The following is a 19,637-nucleotide window of genomic DNA, read 5'->3' as shown; positions in this document are numbered from 1 at the left end:
GAGATCAGAGTGTCACCACTTGAATCCACTACTGAAACTTAGCATCATGAAAAGTAGGACAACTAGGCATTTTGTACTCCCAGATGGAATATTCTTGTCTCCCCTCGCCCTCCAAGAGTTAACCTGGATCTAATCAAGGCTGTAAAACTGACTTCAGTTCACAAGAAATACAGGGATAGAGGAGTAAGGTAGACGACACTAGAAGAGGCAGATGCTAGACATTCTCCAGGTTAATTGGCCCAGTTTCTTCAATAATACGTGGCAAGAGAAACGAAAGGGGAGGAGGGGGTACTCTAGCTTAAAAGAAATCTAAGAGAAGTCACAACAGCAGTTAACATCTCCACCAAGGAGAGAAAGACATGTTCCTCAGGAAATATAATGATAGATGTGAGAGTAGTTCAGACTATTCATAAAAAACACATCATTGCTTTTAATGTCTAGCTGTCAAGCTTTCTTGATTGTGGATATAACCGTAAAGAGGTAGACAAGTAATTTATTATATATGCTGAAAGCAAAATGTGTTTTAAAAAGTCAGTGGAAATACATTTATTTGTTGACAGATTTTTTTTATTTACCACCAATAAGAAATTTACTTGTTTTTGTAGACATTACCTTAAGGAGATAGTTATTTCATTTCTTATGTGTGGTAAAAACAAATAGTGCTTTAAAAAAAACCCAGTGGAAATACATTTGTCTATAAATAAAAAAAGAAAAAGGAGCAGAAAAAATACTTGAAGACAAAATAGCCAAGAGTTTTCCAAAATAACAAAACACAACAGTCCAGAGATGCAAGAAACTCAGAGAACTCCAGGAAGGATTAAACACTCATAAATACTCACATACGCACACACACCTAGACATATCATGGTCAAAGTGCTGATCAGTGGAGTCATGTTTTGTCAGCCTCATCCATCCATTATAAGGTTTCCCAAAGCTTTTCATGTAGTTCTAGCAGCCACTGATGATCATTGTCTAAGTCTACCCATTCTTTAGGGATTTTTCTTCCCCAAAATACCATTCCAATGGGGATACCATTCCAATGTCTGCTTGCTATCACTGGGTCTTCCTTTTATTCTAACTTTTTTCCTTGCAATGAGAATTTTAATTTATGGCCAGAAATTTTGTTTTCCTGTCATCATATTAAGAATGAATGGAAATTAAGGGAACTGAAAAGCAGATAAGAATCTCAATGGTATGACTAGGCTGTATGGATGCCAGAATGATTAAATCAATTATATATATATTTTAGAAAAGATCTCTTACAAACATCTCTTAATTTGAAAAATTTTTTTGATAGGAGACAATATTAGAAAATCTTTGGGGAGAAAAGCAGTCCATACAAGGGATTAAATTAAATTCCATGAATCAAAGTTTGTTTCATTTGGCTGAAAAGCAATTGAAGTGGTAGTAATATAATATTATTTTTTAGTGTTTCTTGTTTTAATTCTGCATTTTAAGATTTTGGGGTAGTTGGGAAAGTATTTCTTTAAAATTTAGTATGGCCTTCATAAGTAATTCTCCCTGATCATGTGTGTGCCTTTTTCCCTTTATGATTCTTACATTCATTCATTGCTGTGACTTGAGTCCTGAGGTTCTGACTGAACTAGTTGACCCTGATGCCATAATAAGGGTATTTATATTTCTTGGTTTGGCTTTGTTGGCTCCTCAGGTTATCCTACCTTGCGGATAGAGAAGAACGACCTGAGAAGTGTCACTCTTTTGGAGGCCAAAGCTAAGGTGAAGGATATCGCAATATCCAGGGAGAGGATAACTCTAAAAGATGTACTCCAAGAAGGTATCTGTTATCTCAAAATCAGGTTTTCAAGGAAGATTTAATGTAGTAGTATAAAATTTTTTTTGTTTCAGATTTTAAGAATTTCATCTCATTTTGTGTTTCAGGATAGAAAGCATTGCACAGTTTATTTCATCTGTAAAACTGATTTTTATTTTCCCTTTCTTTAGATTTTCAATTTGCCTTAATACAGCTTTGATCCAATTCTTGATTTTCCAGTATATTAAAGCATGATTATTAGTGTTTGTCACCTTTAAGTATATTTTCTGTTTCGTTCTTGTGTAAAGATGATCACTACTTAGCAGGCCTCTATGAAACAGTCTAAAAAATTTTCTCTGTGATGGAAAGTATAGGGGTTCTAGCAGAAGGAGCATGCATGGGTGTTGGAGTATGCCCAAGTTCTAATCCCAGTCCCACAGTTTATTACTTACGTGACCATGGAGAAATCATTTCCTGTCTTCCACGTCCAGTTTCCTCTTACGTAAATTTGGACTGTTTTGTCTACTCTTAAACAGTTATGAAGATTAGATGAACCAATGTTCATTAAATGAACTAACACATGATAGGTGTTTGAGAGATAGTACTGTGCCCTTCTCTGCTTGCTGGTCCTTGCTTTCTTTTTTGAGTTTCAGGGTATTGACTGGGGAGAATGCTGAAAGAAGACAGAAATCAATAATAAAATACTTTCTTGAGCTCTTCAAGTTGTTAAATAGAGAATTACCGCCCCCCCCCACCCCCCCGCCCCCCGTAACTCAGTTTGGAATGTTTTGGATGCATGCGAGTCATCTGAGTTCATCTGTTTGGTTGAGATGCTTGTAGGTCAGTCACAGTCAGGGAGGGGCTTGAACTGTCCCCAGTGGGAAATAATAATTAATGGAAGCAGATTTTTTTTGGTGTTTTTGAATATATGAGGAGAGTGTGTTTTTCTCCTTTGTCATTGCTCTGAGGCTAAGCCTGGAAACTCATAAATGTCTCTGTGGTTACCCCATTACTGAGCTCCAGTGCTCCTGGCTATATCACTAGTTTATTTAGGATATTTCAGAATGAAGTCTCATATATACATTAAATGTGGTGTTTCTAAAGGCAAGTTAAGGTATTTTGTAGTTAAAAAGAACTTTTAAGTCATTAAAAAACAAAGATTTGAGTGTTTTTTGCACTGGGGCTGGAGTAATGTTGATCACATTTGCCCTTGATGCACTTAAGTTGTATTGTGCCAGAAAGTTTTGTACTTAAAATTTTATGAACTTTATCATATGATCTCAATAATTATTATTTTTTCTTTTAGGTACTTTTGGGCGTATTTTCCATGGGATTTTAGTAGATGATAAAGATCCAAATAAAGAAAAACAAGCATTTGTAAAAACAGTTAAAGGTAGGATTTTATTTCTCATTCTGTTTCCATAATGCTTTTCTGTTTAAGGTAGCTTATGCCAGCGAAATGGTTTCAAATTTTCAATGTGTGCCAGACTTTTAAATCAGTCCATGTTAATTTAGCTCATGCAGTCTAACTTTTTAGGAGATTTGTGTTGTTCTCATTAAGGTATAGAAAATAGACGCTAATAAATTAAGACACACGTGTTAGATATTACTCAAGCTTCTAGTTAAACTGCATCCGTTTGACTTCATTTTTGCTATATCTAATATTATGTTTTTCCTAGGTTAAAATTCTTTGGTTTTTCCTTCTTAAAAAACATTGTTAGTAGTTTTCCCTCCATCTCAGCACCCCACCACCCCCAATACTGAGGACTTATAAAGAAATGACCCCCAGACTCACTGTACCTTATGTGAATAAGGTTTGCCTTCCTCTCCCTCTCTCTCTCTTTTTTTTTTTTGCTGTTATATACACTTAGCAGAAAATATCCATGTGTGTGTATTTCTTGGTAGAGTTTTGCAGGTATAGCCATAGTTGGAATTACTGCCCCACGAGGTGTTTACATTTAAAATTTTGATAGTTGTTGCCAGATTGTTTTCTAAAAGGTAGTAATAGTTCATTTTTCATGAACAGAATACCTGTTTTCACATATTCTCCTTTTGGAGAAATGTGATGCTTAATTTTTCACTTACTGATTTATATGAAATTTTCAGTTAGAGATTCCCTAACAAAATACACTAGAGTATTTTTTTATATGGCTTATTGCCTAATACTGGTAATTTAGCAAGATCTTTTATAATATTGGAATTTTAATGATTTATAATTTATATTTGTAAAAGCTTAAATAATTCTTAGTTAAGTCTATTTGCTCATTTTAAGAGAAAGAAAAATGTAATTTTAAAGAGTGCTTAATGTCTGACAGTGTCTGATGTAAGTTGAGATAACTAGATATTAATTTTGGAATTAATTTAGCATTTCAAATGCAGAAATTGAGGGCAAAATTAAATTCAGTTTTATGAGTAGGAGGTGACAATTTTGTGAAGTTCGTAAAGTTAATTTATAAGAACTTATGTTTCTAAATTTACTTAAAGGAATTCATCGAAAGTATGTTTATTGTTTCTAAAAAGTGGGGTTCTACTAATCTAACAAAAAAATCTTTGGAACTTGATTTCTTTTAACTTAGCAAAATATCTTGTTTAAGGATGCTATAAACACAAAGGCACACTTTTTTCTTTTCTAAACAAATGATTTAACTTACTGTATTGTTCAGTATTTACTTTATTCATTCACTTCTCCTAACCCTAAAAGCACTTTTAAAGATTGATATTTCAGTTCGGTCCACTAGGTTTTCTGACTAGTTTTGAAGGATACTTTATTACTCTCTGTAAATGTAAAATTTGAGCCCTAAGTTTAATAACATCAGCCTTTTGTTACACTTTCTCCATTTTTTTAAAGGAAACATTCCCCCTTAATTCTAATATTTCTTCTGGGGTTTGTAAATATTCTATGGATAATTTGGAACTGGGCTATTATTAATTTGTTCTGAATGAATTTTGAATTAACAAAAGAGGTTTCTGTACAGAATTGGGTTGATTTAGGATTGGAAGGGGGGAAAAAAGGAAATAATTGTGATAAGAAAACACAATGCGGATACTGGGACTGTTTCATAAGATAAGATTTCTTTTTCCGTATACATTTGAGTTGTAGTCATTTGCTTGTTTCTGTGTCTTACCACTGTAATTATAATGTTCTCTCTGGCCTAGACGGAAACGAGAGAAAGCACAGTGAGTCCTTAGCCAAGATATGGTCATGGTTTGTGTGGGAAACACAGGAAGTGTACTGACCACAGTATTTGCTTTAAAATTGTTAGATAACTCCACATGGTTGAGTATCTCTGAGATTTATTCTGTCGGAACATTATTTTTATTTTTTAATTGAAGCTTCGTAGAGCTGACAAAGTTCTTTCACAAATATGTATGCTTTGTTACATGCTATACAATTAGAAGTACAGCTAAAAATGCAAAAATGAGTTTTTACAGGATCAGTAGCCTTTGTTTGCCTTTAGGCATCAGCTGGAAACTGGAGTTTGGCTTCTTAAAAATTTCATTTTTCACAGAGACTTAATGGATATTCCAATATAAATTTCCAGAGACTGAAATTAGGAATCTGTATTTCACACAGTGAATATTGTGAAATTGAATTCCATGAAATAAATAAATTAATTTGATGTTATTGGTATTAAGTTCTTATTTTCTTTTATAGCTTCTGATTTTTTACAGATTAGAAATAAGTAGGGTTTTTTATGGAGATTTTGGATCATCTTTACTATCATTACTCTGAATGCGTTTTCAGGCAGTTTTCCTATTTCCTCTTCATTTATTTGGTCTTGTGTATTTTTACCTTGTTCCTTCATCTGTGACATATTTTTTGTCATCTCATTTTCCCCCCACTTTGGGTGGGCAGGATTGTGTTCCTGTCCCACTGGGTGTTTGGCCTGAGGTTTCACACACTGGAGTTTGTAGGCTGTTGAGTATAGCTGGGTCTTGGTGTTGAGGTGAGAACCTCTGGGAGACCTCACTCTGATGAACATTCCCTGGGAACTGAATTTCCCTGTTAGTCCAATGTTTTGGACTCAGAGCTCCCACCTTAGGAGCTCAGGCCTGACCCTGGGCTTGTGAATCAAGATCCTACAGCCGGTTGCTCTGGAGTTCCTGCAGTCTCCTTGGGCCTCAGGTCCCCCACCGGCCTCTGGCAACCTGTCTATTTGTGGGGAGACGTGATCTCCTTGTCTTCCAATGCTGCCATCTTGACTCCACCCCAAGGGTTTTTTAAAAATCATTTTGTTCTTTCTTGTAACTTTTAGAATATAAATTATTGTATAGTATTCTTTTCAAATATAGACTTCTTGAAAATAGACCTTCCAGTATTTAAAATTAAAAGACTAGGAGCAGACTGCGTAAGGAATCCAGGAGAATGATTTTTTCTTACCAAATGTATAAAATTATTTTTTCTCCAAAGTTTTCTTAGCTCATTATCTAGCTCAGATGTCCCTTGCTTAATAGAAGATGCTTATCAAAGTTAAGAACTTGAAAAATTATGGAAAAAATTACACATCCTAAAATTACCTTTTACTTTACTTGATCTCTGTACCAGTTGACAGGAAGGTAAACTCTTAGCAACTGGGTGCAGACCTCCAACTGTTACTAGTTTTCAATTCTAAAAAGATCCTTCCAGCCCCCAAATATTTCTGGCCATAATTTTATTAAAAATTATTTAGATTACAGAAAGAGTAAAAAGGCATATTTTGTCCTTTACCAAATGATCCTAAATTTTAAGTAGTTTTTAAAGCAGACATTGGGTGCTTTTTCCAAAGAAGTAGGAAGTGTTCCAAATCCTTGGCTTTTTGTCTGCCCATTTTGTATACCTACAAAAGTTGTAACTAAGTGAAGCTGTCTGGAAAGGGAACACTAATATCAAATAGTGGGAGAGGGAGTGATTCCACAGGTTAGTCTCGGAAGTAAATGAAATTTATGATTTCTCAGCTTTGACAGCTCCACCTTTAAGGAGTAAATGTGTAATCATGGTGACTGAATTTAGTGGTCTGGACTTTACTGTTGATTCAGCATTTTACTGGGTAGGGCTGAGAGGTGGATCTTGGCTTTGCCAATCTTTATATCTTCTTCTCCCTCTTACTGTGTTGATCAGAATGATTCATAAATTATTATTACTATTTTTTTTTTTTTACTGTTGACATACAAATTTATTATTGGTTTCTTTGAAAGTATTTTTAAGGATATAGTCTTAATTTTGTTTTTGATATCTAAAAACCATTTTTTAAAAAAATTAAAACTCATTTTCAATTTTGTAATAAAAATATACTATTCACTTAATGGAAAGTTTTTGTCAAATGGGGAGAAAATCCCCTATACTATTAAGATAGTGGTCCCTGTAAGATGAAGAATTCTTATAGATTTGTGCAAATACTTGATGGCTTCAAATTCTTTTGAAGGTGCAGACTAAAGATATTGGTAAATTGCATTATCATATTTTATTTCAAAAACATTGAACTAAAAGCCAATTTTAGATCTGTTTGTTACCTGGACCAAACGCCGTGAGTTCAGAAGCTAAAAACAAAATGGGATAATCATACTAATTTTAGCTATTATATGAAAATTAAATCTTTTTCTACTAATGTAATAGTAGTTCTTTTTGTTTGTTTAACTACATAGAGGTAAGGAGAAGAAAACAATAAAATGCACCACAATCTCCAGTCAGAACTCTCGTAGTCATTTTTTTCTAGTTTTATGTTTGTAAAGTTAGAAAGTTCAAACAGGACAGAAAGGGGGAAAATGTAAATTCTCCCATCTCTAAAAGTAAACACCCTAAAATAAACAATTTCTTATGACTCTCTCTGTAGGAAGAAAAACGCACCCAAATATATCCAATTTTCCAAATAAATTTGATTTTGAGTTATAACTGATGACACAAACACAGCCTTTCACACTTTTTTTTTCAATTTTTTTTTAATAATTTTTTTAAATTAGTTTTATTTATTTTTGGCTGCTTTTGAGCCTTTGTTGCTGTGCGCGGGCTTCCTCTAGTTGCCACTAGTGGGGGTTACTCTTCATTGCAGTGTGCAGGCTTCTCACTGCTGTGGCTTCTCTTGCTGCGGAGCATGGGCTCTAGGCGCACGGGCTTCAATAGTTGTGGCTTGTGGGCTCTAGAGCATAGGCTCAGTAGTTGTGGCCCTCAGGCTTAGTTGCTCCGTGGCATGTGGGATCTTCCCGGCCCAGGGATCAAACCCATGTCCCCTGCATTGGCAGGCGGATTCTTAACCACTGCACCGCCAGGGAAGTCCCTCACCTTGCTTTTAAAATTTAATACATCTTGCAGATATTCCTCTGTCAGTACATATAAATCTGATTTTTTTTTAAGGTAACTACATAGTATTCTTATGTGCAAATTTAACTAGTTCTCTGTTGATGGGCACTTTGGACTTTGGTTGTTTTGAGTTTTTTGCTGTTATAATTGAACAGTATTCTTGTTACGGTATATGTAGATGAGCTTTCGTGAGTAGACTCTTAGCAGTGGGATTGATGATGGTAAAAGGTGTATGTAGTTAAAAATTTTGTTAGATGTTGCTTTCCCCACCTATCCGAGATGCTATTGATGAGCCTGTTTCTGCACACTCTTGCCCACACTGGCAGGAGCTTACTTTTTTGTCTCTTCCAATCTGATGAGGAAAATGGCATCTCCTAGTTTAATTTTCATTACTTAGGAATGAGGAAGAAGGTCATTTTTTATTTTGCTGTTCATTTGTGTTTTTTTAGTAAACTCTATATCTTTTGTCTGTTTTTCAATTTTTTTTTTAATTGTATGAGCTCTTTAAAGAAGGAGGGGAAAATGAAATTAGCCCTTTATATACCTTATGTGTTGCAGATATTTTTCCAGCCTGTTACTACTTTCTCTACTTTGTTTCTGGAACTTTACTTAATTTCTAATTTTTATGTAGTCAAACTTATCCTTAATGGCGTCTATAAATGTTGACCTTGTCAGTGTAGGCTAGACCTATTTAGGTTTACCTGTGACTTTTAATGAAAATTTATCATATAATCTGAGATAGTTACTTACCAGTAGCAGAAAATATTGATATCAATATGTATATTGATGTCAATATGTATATTAACTATATATGACAATGTCTTTTTCTTTATATAGATCAAGCTTCTGAAATTCAGGTGACAATGATGCTCACTGAAAGTTGTAAGCTACGAGGTCTTCATCACAGGTGAGAGGAGAAGCCACCCAGCATTTAAGTGTTAAGCATGGTAGCATTGTATACTGTTTTTAAGAATGTTCTAATGTGCTCTTAATTGAAAGCATTTTTGTAATAGCTTAATTTTTTTCCTCAAATATAAAAGTGAAATGCATGCTCATTGCAGAAAATTTTAAAACATAGTAAAATATAAAGAAGAGTATGTAAGCCCACATCTAGATAATTATAATTGAGCTTTCAGGGAAGAGTTTACATTTATGTACATATTTCCCTTTAAAAAGCAGGATAATCATATACATATGCTAAGAAATATTTGTTACAACATTTTGAACATGTTGAGTACCAAAGACAAGAATAATAAACCCACCTCCTGAATTCATTGGTAGTTAACATTTTGCCATTTTTGCTGTGCATGTGTATGTATCTATCATCTATTTAGGTAGATATAGTTAGATATATATTTGTGAGTGTGGAAATATTTTAAACTGAATTGGATATCTCAACACTTTCAATGTATTTCCAGCATGCATTTTCCAAAAAGTTGAGGATATTTTCCTATATAATCACAATACCATTATCTTTAACAAGGCTAACATACTTCTTGATGTAGCAAAACAGTGTAAGTTTTCATGTAAGTAACTATAAATTCATGTCCACATTTAAAAAGACCAAGTAGTAGCTCATTGCATGAATGCACCACATTTTCTTTAACCAGTCTCTTACCATTAGTTTGCAATGTGATTTTTAAAAAATACTTACAGTTCTATATATGAAGAACTTTTAAAAAAAGCTTGATATCAATCCTTTTCACAGAGCTATAACAAGAGATTTTATCTTCTGAGCCCAAAAGGGCTTAATTATAGTATCACAATGTGCAGCAGTATCAATGTTTGGGCAAGGTTTTTGTTGTTGTTGTTGTTATTGTTTTAAAGCACTATGCAGAGTCAGCTTAATTTGTGTGCCTGCTGAAAATTTGATCACATATGTTTAAAAAAATGGAATGGTGATCATCCTTGTTGGAAGATATTTATGGACTTCTGGGAAAAAATAGAAAGTGATGTGTGCGAAAGGCATTATGCATTGTAATTTCTGTGTACTTTGAGCAGTTACTTGAGTTCTGCCAAAAAATAAGATGAATGCAGAGTTTTATTTTTGGATTTTATTTATACTTTGGTTCATATTCAAAAGAATTTGAGAACCTAAAAAGAATGCAGCCATAGTAAGATCAATAAAATGGTAATGAAAATGAAACTGAGTTTTTTGGCATTGTGATGGTGGGAAAGAAAACAAGCCAACAGTAAGGAGACAATTATTTTTACTATGATTGAACATAAAACAACTTAGCTTCTGGGCAAACAAGGCTGAAGGAAACATTAAAGTTTGATAAATCTCAGTAATAGAAGGGAAGGAAACGTACATGTTTCTTGGGGGAGAAAAGTTTTTCTGGTTTTACATTCTGAGACAGATGTCATTAGGTTTATCATATACAGTACTTGGGACATTGATTAAGATAATGAACAGATACACTTTTTAGTTTCATTGAAAATAAAAAAGCCAGAGAGACCTTTGAAAAAAATGAACCACATAGTAATGAGGGACTAAAAGTGTCCTTTTAAAGGGTTTAAGTCATGTGATTTAAGAATGTTACCTTCCATTGGCCTGATTCACTGATTCAGTCTAAGAACAGGACTCATTTGCAGAGGAATGGATAGATAACTCATCCCTTAGACTATATTTTCCAAAAAAAAAAAAAAAAAAACCACATTTTGTTTCCTCTGAGTAACAAAATAAGAACAGGGTAATGATCAGTGGGAATGTCCTTTTTTGATAGTGTTGGGAGTACTTGATTTGTTATGTTGACCCTAGCAGGATGAACCAAAGTGTTTAATACTAGTATGTAATGTTAACTTAGTACTTAGGTACTTAGCTAGGATTCTTACCCTGATGAAAGATCTGCACTACGTCAGCACAGAAGTGGGTGGCAGGGATAAAGATAGACAAAGCCAGGGTTTTCTCAAGAAGCAGTTTTATATCTACAGTAGCCCAAAGGTGCTGTGGCTGAAAAATGTTCAGAGCAAGCATATGCAGCATTTTCTCAGGCAGCTTTAAGCTATAGGATTTTCCAGCATCCAACTAGGATGAGTTAATAGCGCCAGGATACCCTTAGGTGGTGGAATGGGATGACTTACTGAATTAGGGTTATTAGTTTCTGCATATTCGGTAATTAGTGAATGTCTTCTAAAGGCAGGTCATGGTTTGATCCTGGTTAATTGTTCTTCCTGGTCATAAAGTGATACCAGGACGCCTGGTTTTTAATGAGCAAAACACATTGTCAGTATGTTGAAAGTATATGGTTTTTTTTACTCACTGTAACAATTTATTTCATTTTTAAGGGGACTAGGGCCTACAACAAGTTTCTTTTTGACCCCTGATGTCTAGACTGTTCATGGCTGTGTGTATGCATATGTTCTCATTCATTAAGTGCCCGTTTTGCACTTGGAACACTGCTAGGCGTGCGGGTTAAAAAAAAAATTATGATCTTCACTGATCATATTATAGCATTTATGAAGCAAACTCAATACACTCAGCCAGAAGTGACATCTGGTTGGGATTTTACCTTTTTTTTAGAACTAGTTTTGGTGTGTAATTTATCATGTTTACTTTATGTTTTAACATTCCATGATTAGGAGTTGTAAAGTGTTGAAATATTGTAAAGCATCTTGAAATTCATTCTTTTCACTCCTTTTCCCACTGGAATTTGTGAGAGTAGTTTTTATTATAAGTTAAAATAGCTGTATAAATAAAATATAGCTATCAGTCTATTTAAATTCTATCAGAAGTGCTTCATAAAAAGAACTCTTGAGCTCTCTCTGCCTGTAGTTTGACTCTCCATTGGCCCAAGGGTGACTGATGATGGGCACTTTGCTGAATGTCTCATGGCTCTCATTCTGCAGGCACGCCTGGCAAGACTGAGAACTGGACCTCAACTACCCACCGAACCTGCCTTTCCTATATAGCACCTGCTTCTGCTCTCATCCACTCTCCTTACAGATCTCAGACCTTCCTCTTTACCTTCCTTTCCTTTATAAACTGGGCAGAATGAAGAGCAGCCACTTGTTCTTTGCAACATTTTCTTGCAGCTTGTTACTTCTCCCAGAGGGCTTTTAATCATCTGGTGATAAAATAAATGATTTGTTGTCCAACAGACTTACTGTGTTTGGGTCAAATGCCTTTAATTCTGCTCAGTGAATTTCAGTCATGAGGAAAGGAGCAGAGAAATAATTTTTGGAGGGTTGAAGAGATTGGGCAGCTCTTCACATTACCCCTGAAATCATGGTAGGTTCAGTTAAACCTGAGTGCGCACCTGCTGTAGTCATTTTTTCCCACTTTTATTGACGAATAATTGACATACTTCACTGTTTAAGTTTAAAACATACAGCATGATGATTTGATTTACATATATTGTGAAATGATTACCACAGTAGCTTCAGCTAACATCCATCTTCTCATATAGAAACAATGAAAGGGAAAGAAAGAAAAAAAAATTTCTCCTTGTGATGAGAGCTCTCAGTATTTACTCTCTTAACCACTTTTCTGTATGTCATACAGCAGTGTTAGCTATAGTCATCAGGTTGTACATTATATCCCTAGTACTTATTTATCTTATAACTGGAAGTTTACCTTTTGACCACCTTCCTCCAGTTCCCCTTCCCTCCATCCTCCTGTAGTCATGTTAGTACTTGTGGGACTTGCTGTGAAAAGAGGCTCTGTCTTACTCCCCTCAGAGGGAATATCCAACAGTGATCCAGGGGAAAACACAGGGTTTTAGAATCAGATGACGATTTGAGTTTTTTCTTTCATGTGCTTGCTTTTTGTCCTTGGCAGATTTCTTACCCCCTTCCCCCTTCATGGATTCCTTCACCTGTAAAGTGGGACTAATCATCACTGCCATGCTTAGGCTGTAATGCAGTCAGAAGCCTTACAGACAGGTTACCACATACAGGTTTAGTGATCTCTGAGTCCTCATTTTCCCGACTCCTCAGGGTCAGTGCTTTCCCTGTTAGTAACTCCTGCACAGCAGGGGCGGGGCCCACCGCTTTCACTTGTACACTGTTAGGCCAGAATTGTGTGACTATGATTTTAAAAGAGAAACGTACTCAATTGAGACAACTTAGGAAATACAGAAAAGCAAGGTAGAAATGACCTAAAGTCTCACAACTCAAAGACAACTTTTGGCGTACTTCTGTGTGGAGTTGTATTATTCTTTCCACCATATTTGTAATTATCCTGGAAACATATAGGAAAGCAAGATACAAAATTCACATAAGTAAGCTTTTACTCATATTCTCGTAACATCCCTTTGTGACTCTTTGTTATATACTATCCTGTTATTTGGCTGTGCTTCCATACTTTTGGACAATCATGTTGTTTGCAGCTTTTTACTAGTAATACTTCATTAACTATCCTTGTTCATGTAGCTATCTTATGTTTAATGTTTCCTTAGTAATATCCTTAGAGGCAGCATTTTCGAAGTTGAGGAGGAATGTCTCTAAGGTTGTTGTTTGGTGTTACTTATCAGATATTTATTAAATGTTTATTTCTGTGGCACAGAATATAAAGCATCGGATGTAAAAAAGTTCACTTTAGTTTTTGCCGTCTAGGAATTTTCAGCTTAGTGGGGGAAATGAGGTAATTATGTAAAAAGGTACATAACCTTGGGAAAAATTAACAGTTATTTCCCGGTACCAGTGGAACAGATGTCATTAGGCAATAGGATGAAAGTATTTGTGTGTGCCATGGAAATTTTATTCTATTTATTTTATTTTATTTTATTTATTTTATTTTAAGCTCTTTTTTGGAATATAATTGCTTTATACTCTTGTACCAGCTTATGAGGTACACCAAAGTTAATCAACTATATTTATACACATATCCCAATATCCCCTCCCTCCCACGACTCCCCCCCACCCTCCCCATCCCGGCCCTCTAAGGTATCACGCATCATCGAGTTGATCTCCCTTTGTTATACAATAACTTCCCACTAGCTATCTATTTTACAATTGGTAGTATATATATGTCTGTGCTACTCTCTCACTTCATCCCAGCTTCCCCTTCACCCCCCGCATCCCCAACCCTGTGTCCTCCAGTCCATTCTCTGCATCCTTATTCTTGCCGTCACTGGGTTCATCAGTACCATTTTTTTTTTTAATAGATTCCATGTATATGAGTTAGCATACAATTTGTTTTTCTCTTTCTGGCTTACTTCACTCTGTATGACAGACTCTAGGTCTATCCACCTCATTACATATAGCTCCATTTCATTCCTTTTTATAGCTGAGTAGTGTTCCATTGTATTTATGTGCCACATCTTCTTTATCCATTCGTTTGTTGATGGGCATTTAGGTTGCTTCCATGTCCTGGCTATTGGAAATAGTGCTGCAATAAACATTACGGTACATGTTTGTTTTTGGATTATGGTTTTCTCTGGATATATGCCCAGTAGTGGGATTACTGGATCATATGGTAGTTCTATTTTTAGTTTTTTAAGGAACCTCCAAACTGTTTTCCATAATAGCTGTACCAACTTATATTCCCACCAACAGTGCAGGAGAGTTCTCTTTTCTCCACACCCTCTCCAGCATTTGTTGTTTAGATTTTTTGATGATGGCCATTCTGACTGGTGTGAGGTGATACTTCATTGTGGCTTTGACTTGCATTTCTCTAATGATTAGTGATGTTCAGTATCTTTTCATGTGTTTGTTCGCCATCTGTTTGTCTTCTTTGGAGAAGTGTCTATTTAGGTCTTCCACCCATTTGTGGATTGGGTTATTTGCTTTTTTGATATTAAGTTGCATGAGCTGCTTGTATATTTTAGAGATTAATCCTTTGTCAGTTGCTTCGTTGGCAGGTATTTTCTCCCATTCTGAGGGTTGTCTTCTTGTCTTGTTTATGATTTTTTTCGCTGTGCAAAAGCTTTTAAGTTTCATGAGGTCCCATTTGTTTATTCTTGATTTTATTTCCATTATTCTAGGAGGTGAGTCAAAAAGGATCCTGCTTTGATGGATGTCATAGAGTTTTCTGCCTATGTTTTGCTCTAGGAGTTTTATAGTGTCTGGCCTTACATTTAGGTCTTTAATCCATTTTGAGTTTATTTTTCTGTGTGGTGTTAGGAAATGTTCTCATTTCGTTCTTTTACATGTTGCTGTTCAATTTTCCCAGCACCACTTCTTGAAGATGCTGTCTTTTTTCCATTGTATATTCTTGCCTCCTTTGTCAAAGATAAGGTGCCCCTATGTGCTTGGGTTTACCACTGGGTTCTCTATTCTATTCCATTGATCTTCCTTTCTATTTTTGTGCCAGTACCATACTGTCTCGATCACTGTGGCCTTGTAGTATAGTTTGAAGTCAGGAAGCCTAATTCCACCAACTCCATCTTTCCTTCTCAAGATTGCTTTGGCTATTCGGGGTCTTTTGTGTTTCCATACAAATCATAACATTTCTTGTTCTAGTTCTGTGAAAAATGCCATTGGTAATTTGATAGGCATTGTGTTGAATCTGTAAATTGCTTTGGGTAGTACAGTCATTTTCACAATGTTGATTCTTCCAATCCAAGAACATGGTGTGTCTCTCCATCTGTTTGTGTCGTCTTTGATTTCTTTCATCAGTGTCTTATAGTTTTCTGAGTATAGGTCTTTTGCCTCCTTAGGCAGGTTTATTCCTAGGTATTTTATTCTTTTTGTTACAGTGGTGAATGGGAGAGTTTCCTTAATTTCTCTTTCTGCTCTTCTATTGTTAGTGTATAGGAATGCAAGAGATTTCTGTCCATCAATTTTGTATCCTGCTACTTTACTAAATTCATCAATTAGTGCTAGCAGTTTTCTGGTAGCATTTTTAGGGTTTTTTTTTTTTTTTTTTTTTTTATTTTCTTTTGGGGGTACACCAGGTTCAGTCAACTGTTTTTATACACATATCCCCATATTCCCTCCCTTCCTTGACGCCCCCCCCTCGAGTCCCCCCCACCCTCCCTGCCCCAGTCCTCTGGGGTTTTTTATGTATAACATCATGTCATCTGCAAAGAGTGACAATTGTACTCCTTCTTTTCCAATTTGGATTCCTTTTATTTCTTTTTCTTCTCTGATTGCTGTGGCTAAAACTTCCATAACTATGTTGAATAATAATAGTGAGAGTGGACATCCTTGTCTTTTTCCTGTTCTGAGAGGGAATTCTTTCAGTTTTTCCCCATTTAGAACGATGTTGGCTGTTGGTTTCTCATATATGGCTTTTATTATGTTGAGGTAATTTCCTTCTGTGGCCATTTTCTGGAGAGTTTTTATCATAAATGGATGTTGAATTTTGTCAAAAGCCTTTTCTGCATCTATTAGATTATCATATGATTTTTATCGTTCAGTTTGTTGATATGATGTATCACGTTGATTGATTTGTGTATATTGAAGAATCCTTGCATCCCAGGGATAAACCCCACTTGATCATGGTGTATGATCCTTTTAATGTGCTGTTGGATTCTGTTAGCTAGTATTTTGTTGAGGATTTTTGCATCTATATTCATCAGTGATATTGGCCTGTCATTTTCTTTTTTTGTGACATCTTTGCCTGGTTTTGGTGTCAGGGTGATGGTGGCCTTGTAGAATGAGTCGGGAGTGTTCCTCCTTCTGCTATATTTTGGAAGAGTTTGAGAAGGATAGGTGTTAGCTCTTCTCTAAATGTTTGGTAGAATTTGCCTGTGAAGCCATCTGGCCCTGGGCTTTTGTTTGTTGGGAGATTTTTAATCACAGTCTCAATTTCCATACTTGTGATTGGTCTGTTCATAGTTTCTATCTCTTCCTGGTTCAGTCTTGGAAGATTGTATTTTTCTAAGAATGTATCCATTTCTTCCAGGTTATCCAATTTATTGGCATATAGCTGCTTGTAGTAGTCTCTCATGATCTTGTATTTCTGTGGTGTCCATTGTTACTTCTCCTTTTTCATTTCTAATTTTGTTGATTTGTGTCTTCTCCCTGTTTTTCCTGATGAGTCTGGCTAATGGTTTATCAATTTTGTTTGTCTTCTCAAAGAAGCAGCTTTTAGTTTCATTAATCTTTGCTATTGTTTCCTTCATTTCTTTTTCATTTGTTTCTGATCTGATCTTTCTGATTTCTTTCCTTCTGCTCACTTTGGGGTTTCTTTGTTCTTCTTTTTCTAATTGTTTTAGGTGTAAGGTTAGGTGGTTTATTTGATATTTTTCTTGTTTCTTAAGGTAGGACTGTATTGCTATAATCTTCCCTCTTAGAACTGCTTTTGCTGCATCCTGTAGGTTTTGGGTTTTTGTGTTTTCATTGTCATTTGTTTCTAGATATTTTTCAATTTCCTCTTTGATTTCTTGGTTGTTTAATAGCATATTGTTTAGCCTCCATGTGTTTGTATTTTTTACAGTTGTTTTCCTATAATTGATATCTAGTCTCATGGAGTTGTGGTCAGAGAAGATGCTTGATATGATTTCAATTTTCTTGAATTTACCAGGGCTTGATTTGTGCCCCAATGTGATCTATCCTGGGAAATGTTCTGTGTGCACTTGAGAAGAAAGTGTATTCTGTTGTTTTTGGATGGAATGCCCTATAAATATCAATTAAGTCGAGATGATCTAATGTGTCATTTAAAGCTTGTGTGTCCTTATTTGTTTTCTGTTTGGATGATCTGACGGGGTGTTAAAGTCTCCAGCTATTATTGTGTTACTGTCGATGTCCCCTTTTATGGGTGTTAGCATTTGCCTTATGTATTGAGGTGCTCCTATGTTGGGTGTATAGATATTTACAATTGTTATATGTTCTTCTTGGATGGATCCCTTGATCATTATGTAGTGACCTTCCTCGTCTCCTGTAATAGTCTTTACTTGAAAGTCTGATTTGTCTGATATGAGTATTGCTCCTCCAGCTTTCTTGTGACTTCCATTTGCATGGAATATCTTTTTGCATCCCTTTACTTTCAGTCTTTATGTGTCCCTTGGTCTGAAGTGGGTTTCTTGTAGGCAGCAGATAGAAGGGTCTTGTTTTTGTATCCATTCAGCCAGTCTGTGTCTTTTGGTTGGAGCATTTAATCCATTGACATTTAAGGTGATTATTGACATGTGTGTCCCGATTACCATTTTCTTTTTTTTTTAGCAGACAATAAACAGCGTATCTTTAGAGTGTACAGTTTGGTATCCCAGTCTCCCAATTCATTCCCCCCCAACCCTCCCTGCTTTCCCCACTTGGTGTCCATGTGTTTGTTCTCTACACCTGTGTCTCTATTTCTGCCTTGGATTTCTTCTTTCATAGTTGTTAGCATTTGCCTTATGTATTGAGGTGCTCCTATATTGGGTGCATATATATTTATAATTGTTATCTCCTCTTCTTGGATGGATCCCTTGATTTTTATGTAATGTCCTTTCTTGTCTCTTGTAACATTTTTTATTTTAAAGTCTATTTTATCTGTTATGAGTATTGCTACTGCAGCTTTCTTTTGATTTTCATTTGCATGGAATATCTTTTTCCATCCCCTCACTTTCCGTCTGTATGTGTCCCTAGGTCTGAAGTGGGTCTCTTGCAGACAGCATATATATGGGTCTTGTTTTTGTATACATTCAGCCAGTCTGTGTCTTCTGGTGGTGCAGTTAGTCCATTTACATTCAAGGTAATTGTTGATATGTATGTTCCTATTACCGTTTCCTTAATTGTTTTGCTCTTGTTTTTGTAGGTCCTTTTCTTCTTTTCTGTTTCCCGCTTAGAGAAGTTCCTTTAGCATTTGTTGTAGGGCTGGTTTGGTGGTGCTGAATTCTCTTAGCTGTTGCTTGTCTGTAAAGCTTTTGATTTCTCCCTGGAATCTGAATGAGATCCTTGCTGGGTAGAGTATTCTAGGTTGTAAGTTCTTCCCTTTCATCACTTGAAATATATCATGCCACTCCCTTCTGGCTTGCAGAGTTTCTGCTGAGAAATCAGTTGTTACCCTTATGGGAGTTCCCTTGTATGTTATTTGTTGTTTTTCCCTTGTTGCTTTTAATAACATTTCTCTGTCTTTAATTTTTGTCAGCTTGACTAATATATGTCTTGGTGTGTTGCTCCTTGGATTTATCCTGCCTGGGACTCTCTGCGCTTCCTGGACTTGGGTAGCTATTTCCTTTCCCATATTAGGGAAGTTTTCAACTGTGATCTCTTCCAATATTTTCTTGGGTCCTTTCTCTCTCTCATCTCCTTCTGGGACCCCTATAATGCGAATGTTGGTGAGTTTAACATTGTCCCAGAGGTCTCTTAGGCTGTCTTCAGTTCTTTTCATTCTTTTTTCTTTATTCTTTTCTGCATCAGTGATGATCACCATTCTGTCTTCCAGGTCACTTATTTGCCCTTCTGCCTCAGTTAATCTGCTGCTGGTTCCTTCTAGTGTATTTTTCATTTCCGTTATTGTGTTGCATATCTCTGTTTGTTTGCTCTTTAATTCTTCTAGGTCTTTGGTAAACTTTTTGATCTTTGCATCCGGTCTTTTTTCAAAGTCCTGGATCATCTTCATTATCGTTATTCTGAATTCTTTTTCTGTAAGGGTGCCTATCTCCTCTTCATTTAGTTATTTTTCTGGGGCTTTATCCTGTCCCTTCATCTGGTACAAAGTCCTCTGCTTTTTCATTTTCTCTGTTTGGCTGTGGTTGTCAGTTCCACAAGATGGAATACTGC

General features: G+C 35.7%; 1 protein-coding gene across 4 annotated transcripts in view; it reads left to right on the top strand.

The window, feature by feature from the left end:
• The window catches only part of RYK (receptor like tyrosine kinase), a 108,263-nt gene that overhangs the window by 62,544 nt on the left and 26,082 nt on the right, over positions 1–19,637 (top strand). For 3 of the 4 annotated variants that reach the window (XR_009054201.1, XM_057737715.1, XM_057737717.1), the window contains exons 8-10: positions 1,662–1,795; positions 3,078–3,164; positions 8,883–8,952. Coding sequence is in view for 3 of the 4 variants with exons in the window: in XM_057737715.1 (XP_057593698.1) it covers positions 1,662–1,795; positions 3,078–3,164; positions 8,883–8,952 (291 nt within the window). In the remaining variant the exon portion in view is untranslated. The remainder of the gene's footprint in view (positions 1–1,661; positions 1,796–3,077; positions 3,165–8,882; positions 8,953–19,637) is intronic. The other variant, XM_057737716.1, reaches the window with a different exon arrangement.

Source organism: Hippopotamus amphibius, chromosome 6 (assembly GCF_030028045.1).
Source record: "Hippopotamus amphibius kiboko isolate mHipAmp2 chromosome 6, mHipAmp2.hap2, whole genome shotgun sequence".
NCBI lineage: Eukaryota > Metazoa > Chordata > Mammalia > Artiodactyla > Hippopotamidae > Hippopotamus > Hippopotamus amphibius.
Note: the sequence above shows the minus strand (reverse complement) of the source record. Positions and strands in the feature narration are given on the sequence as shown.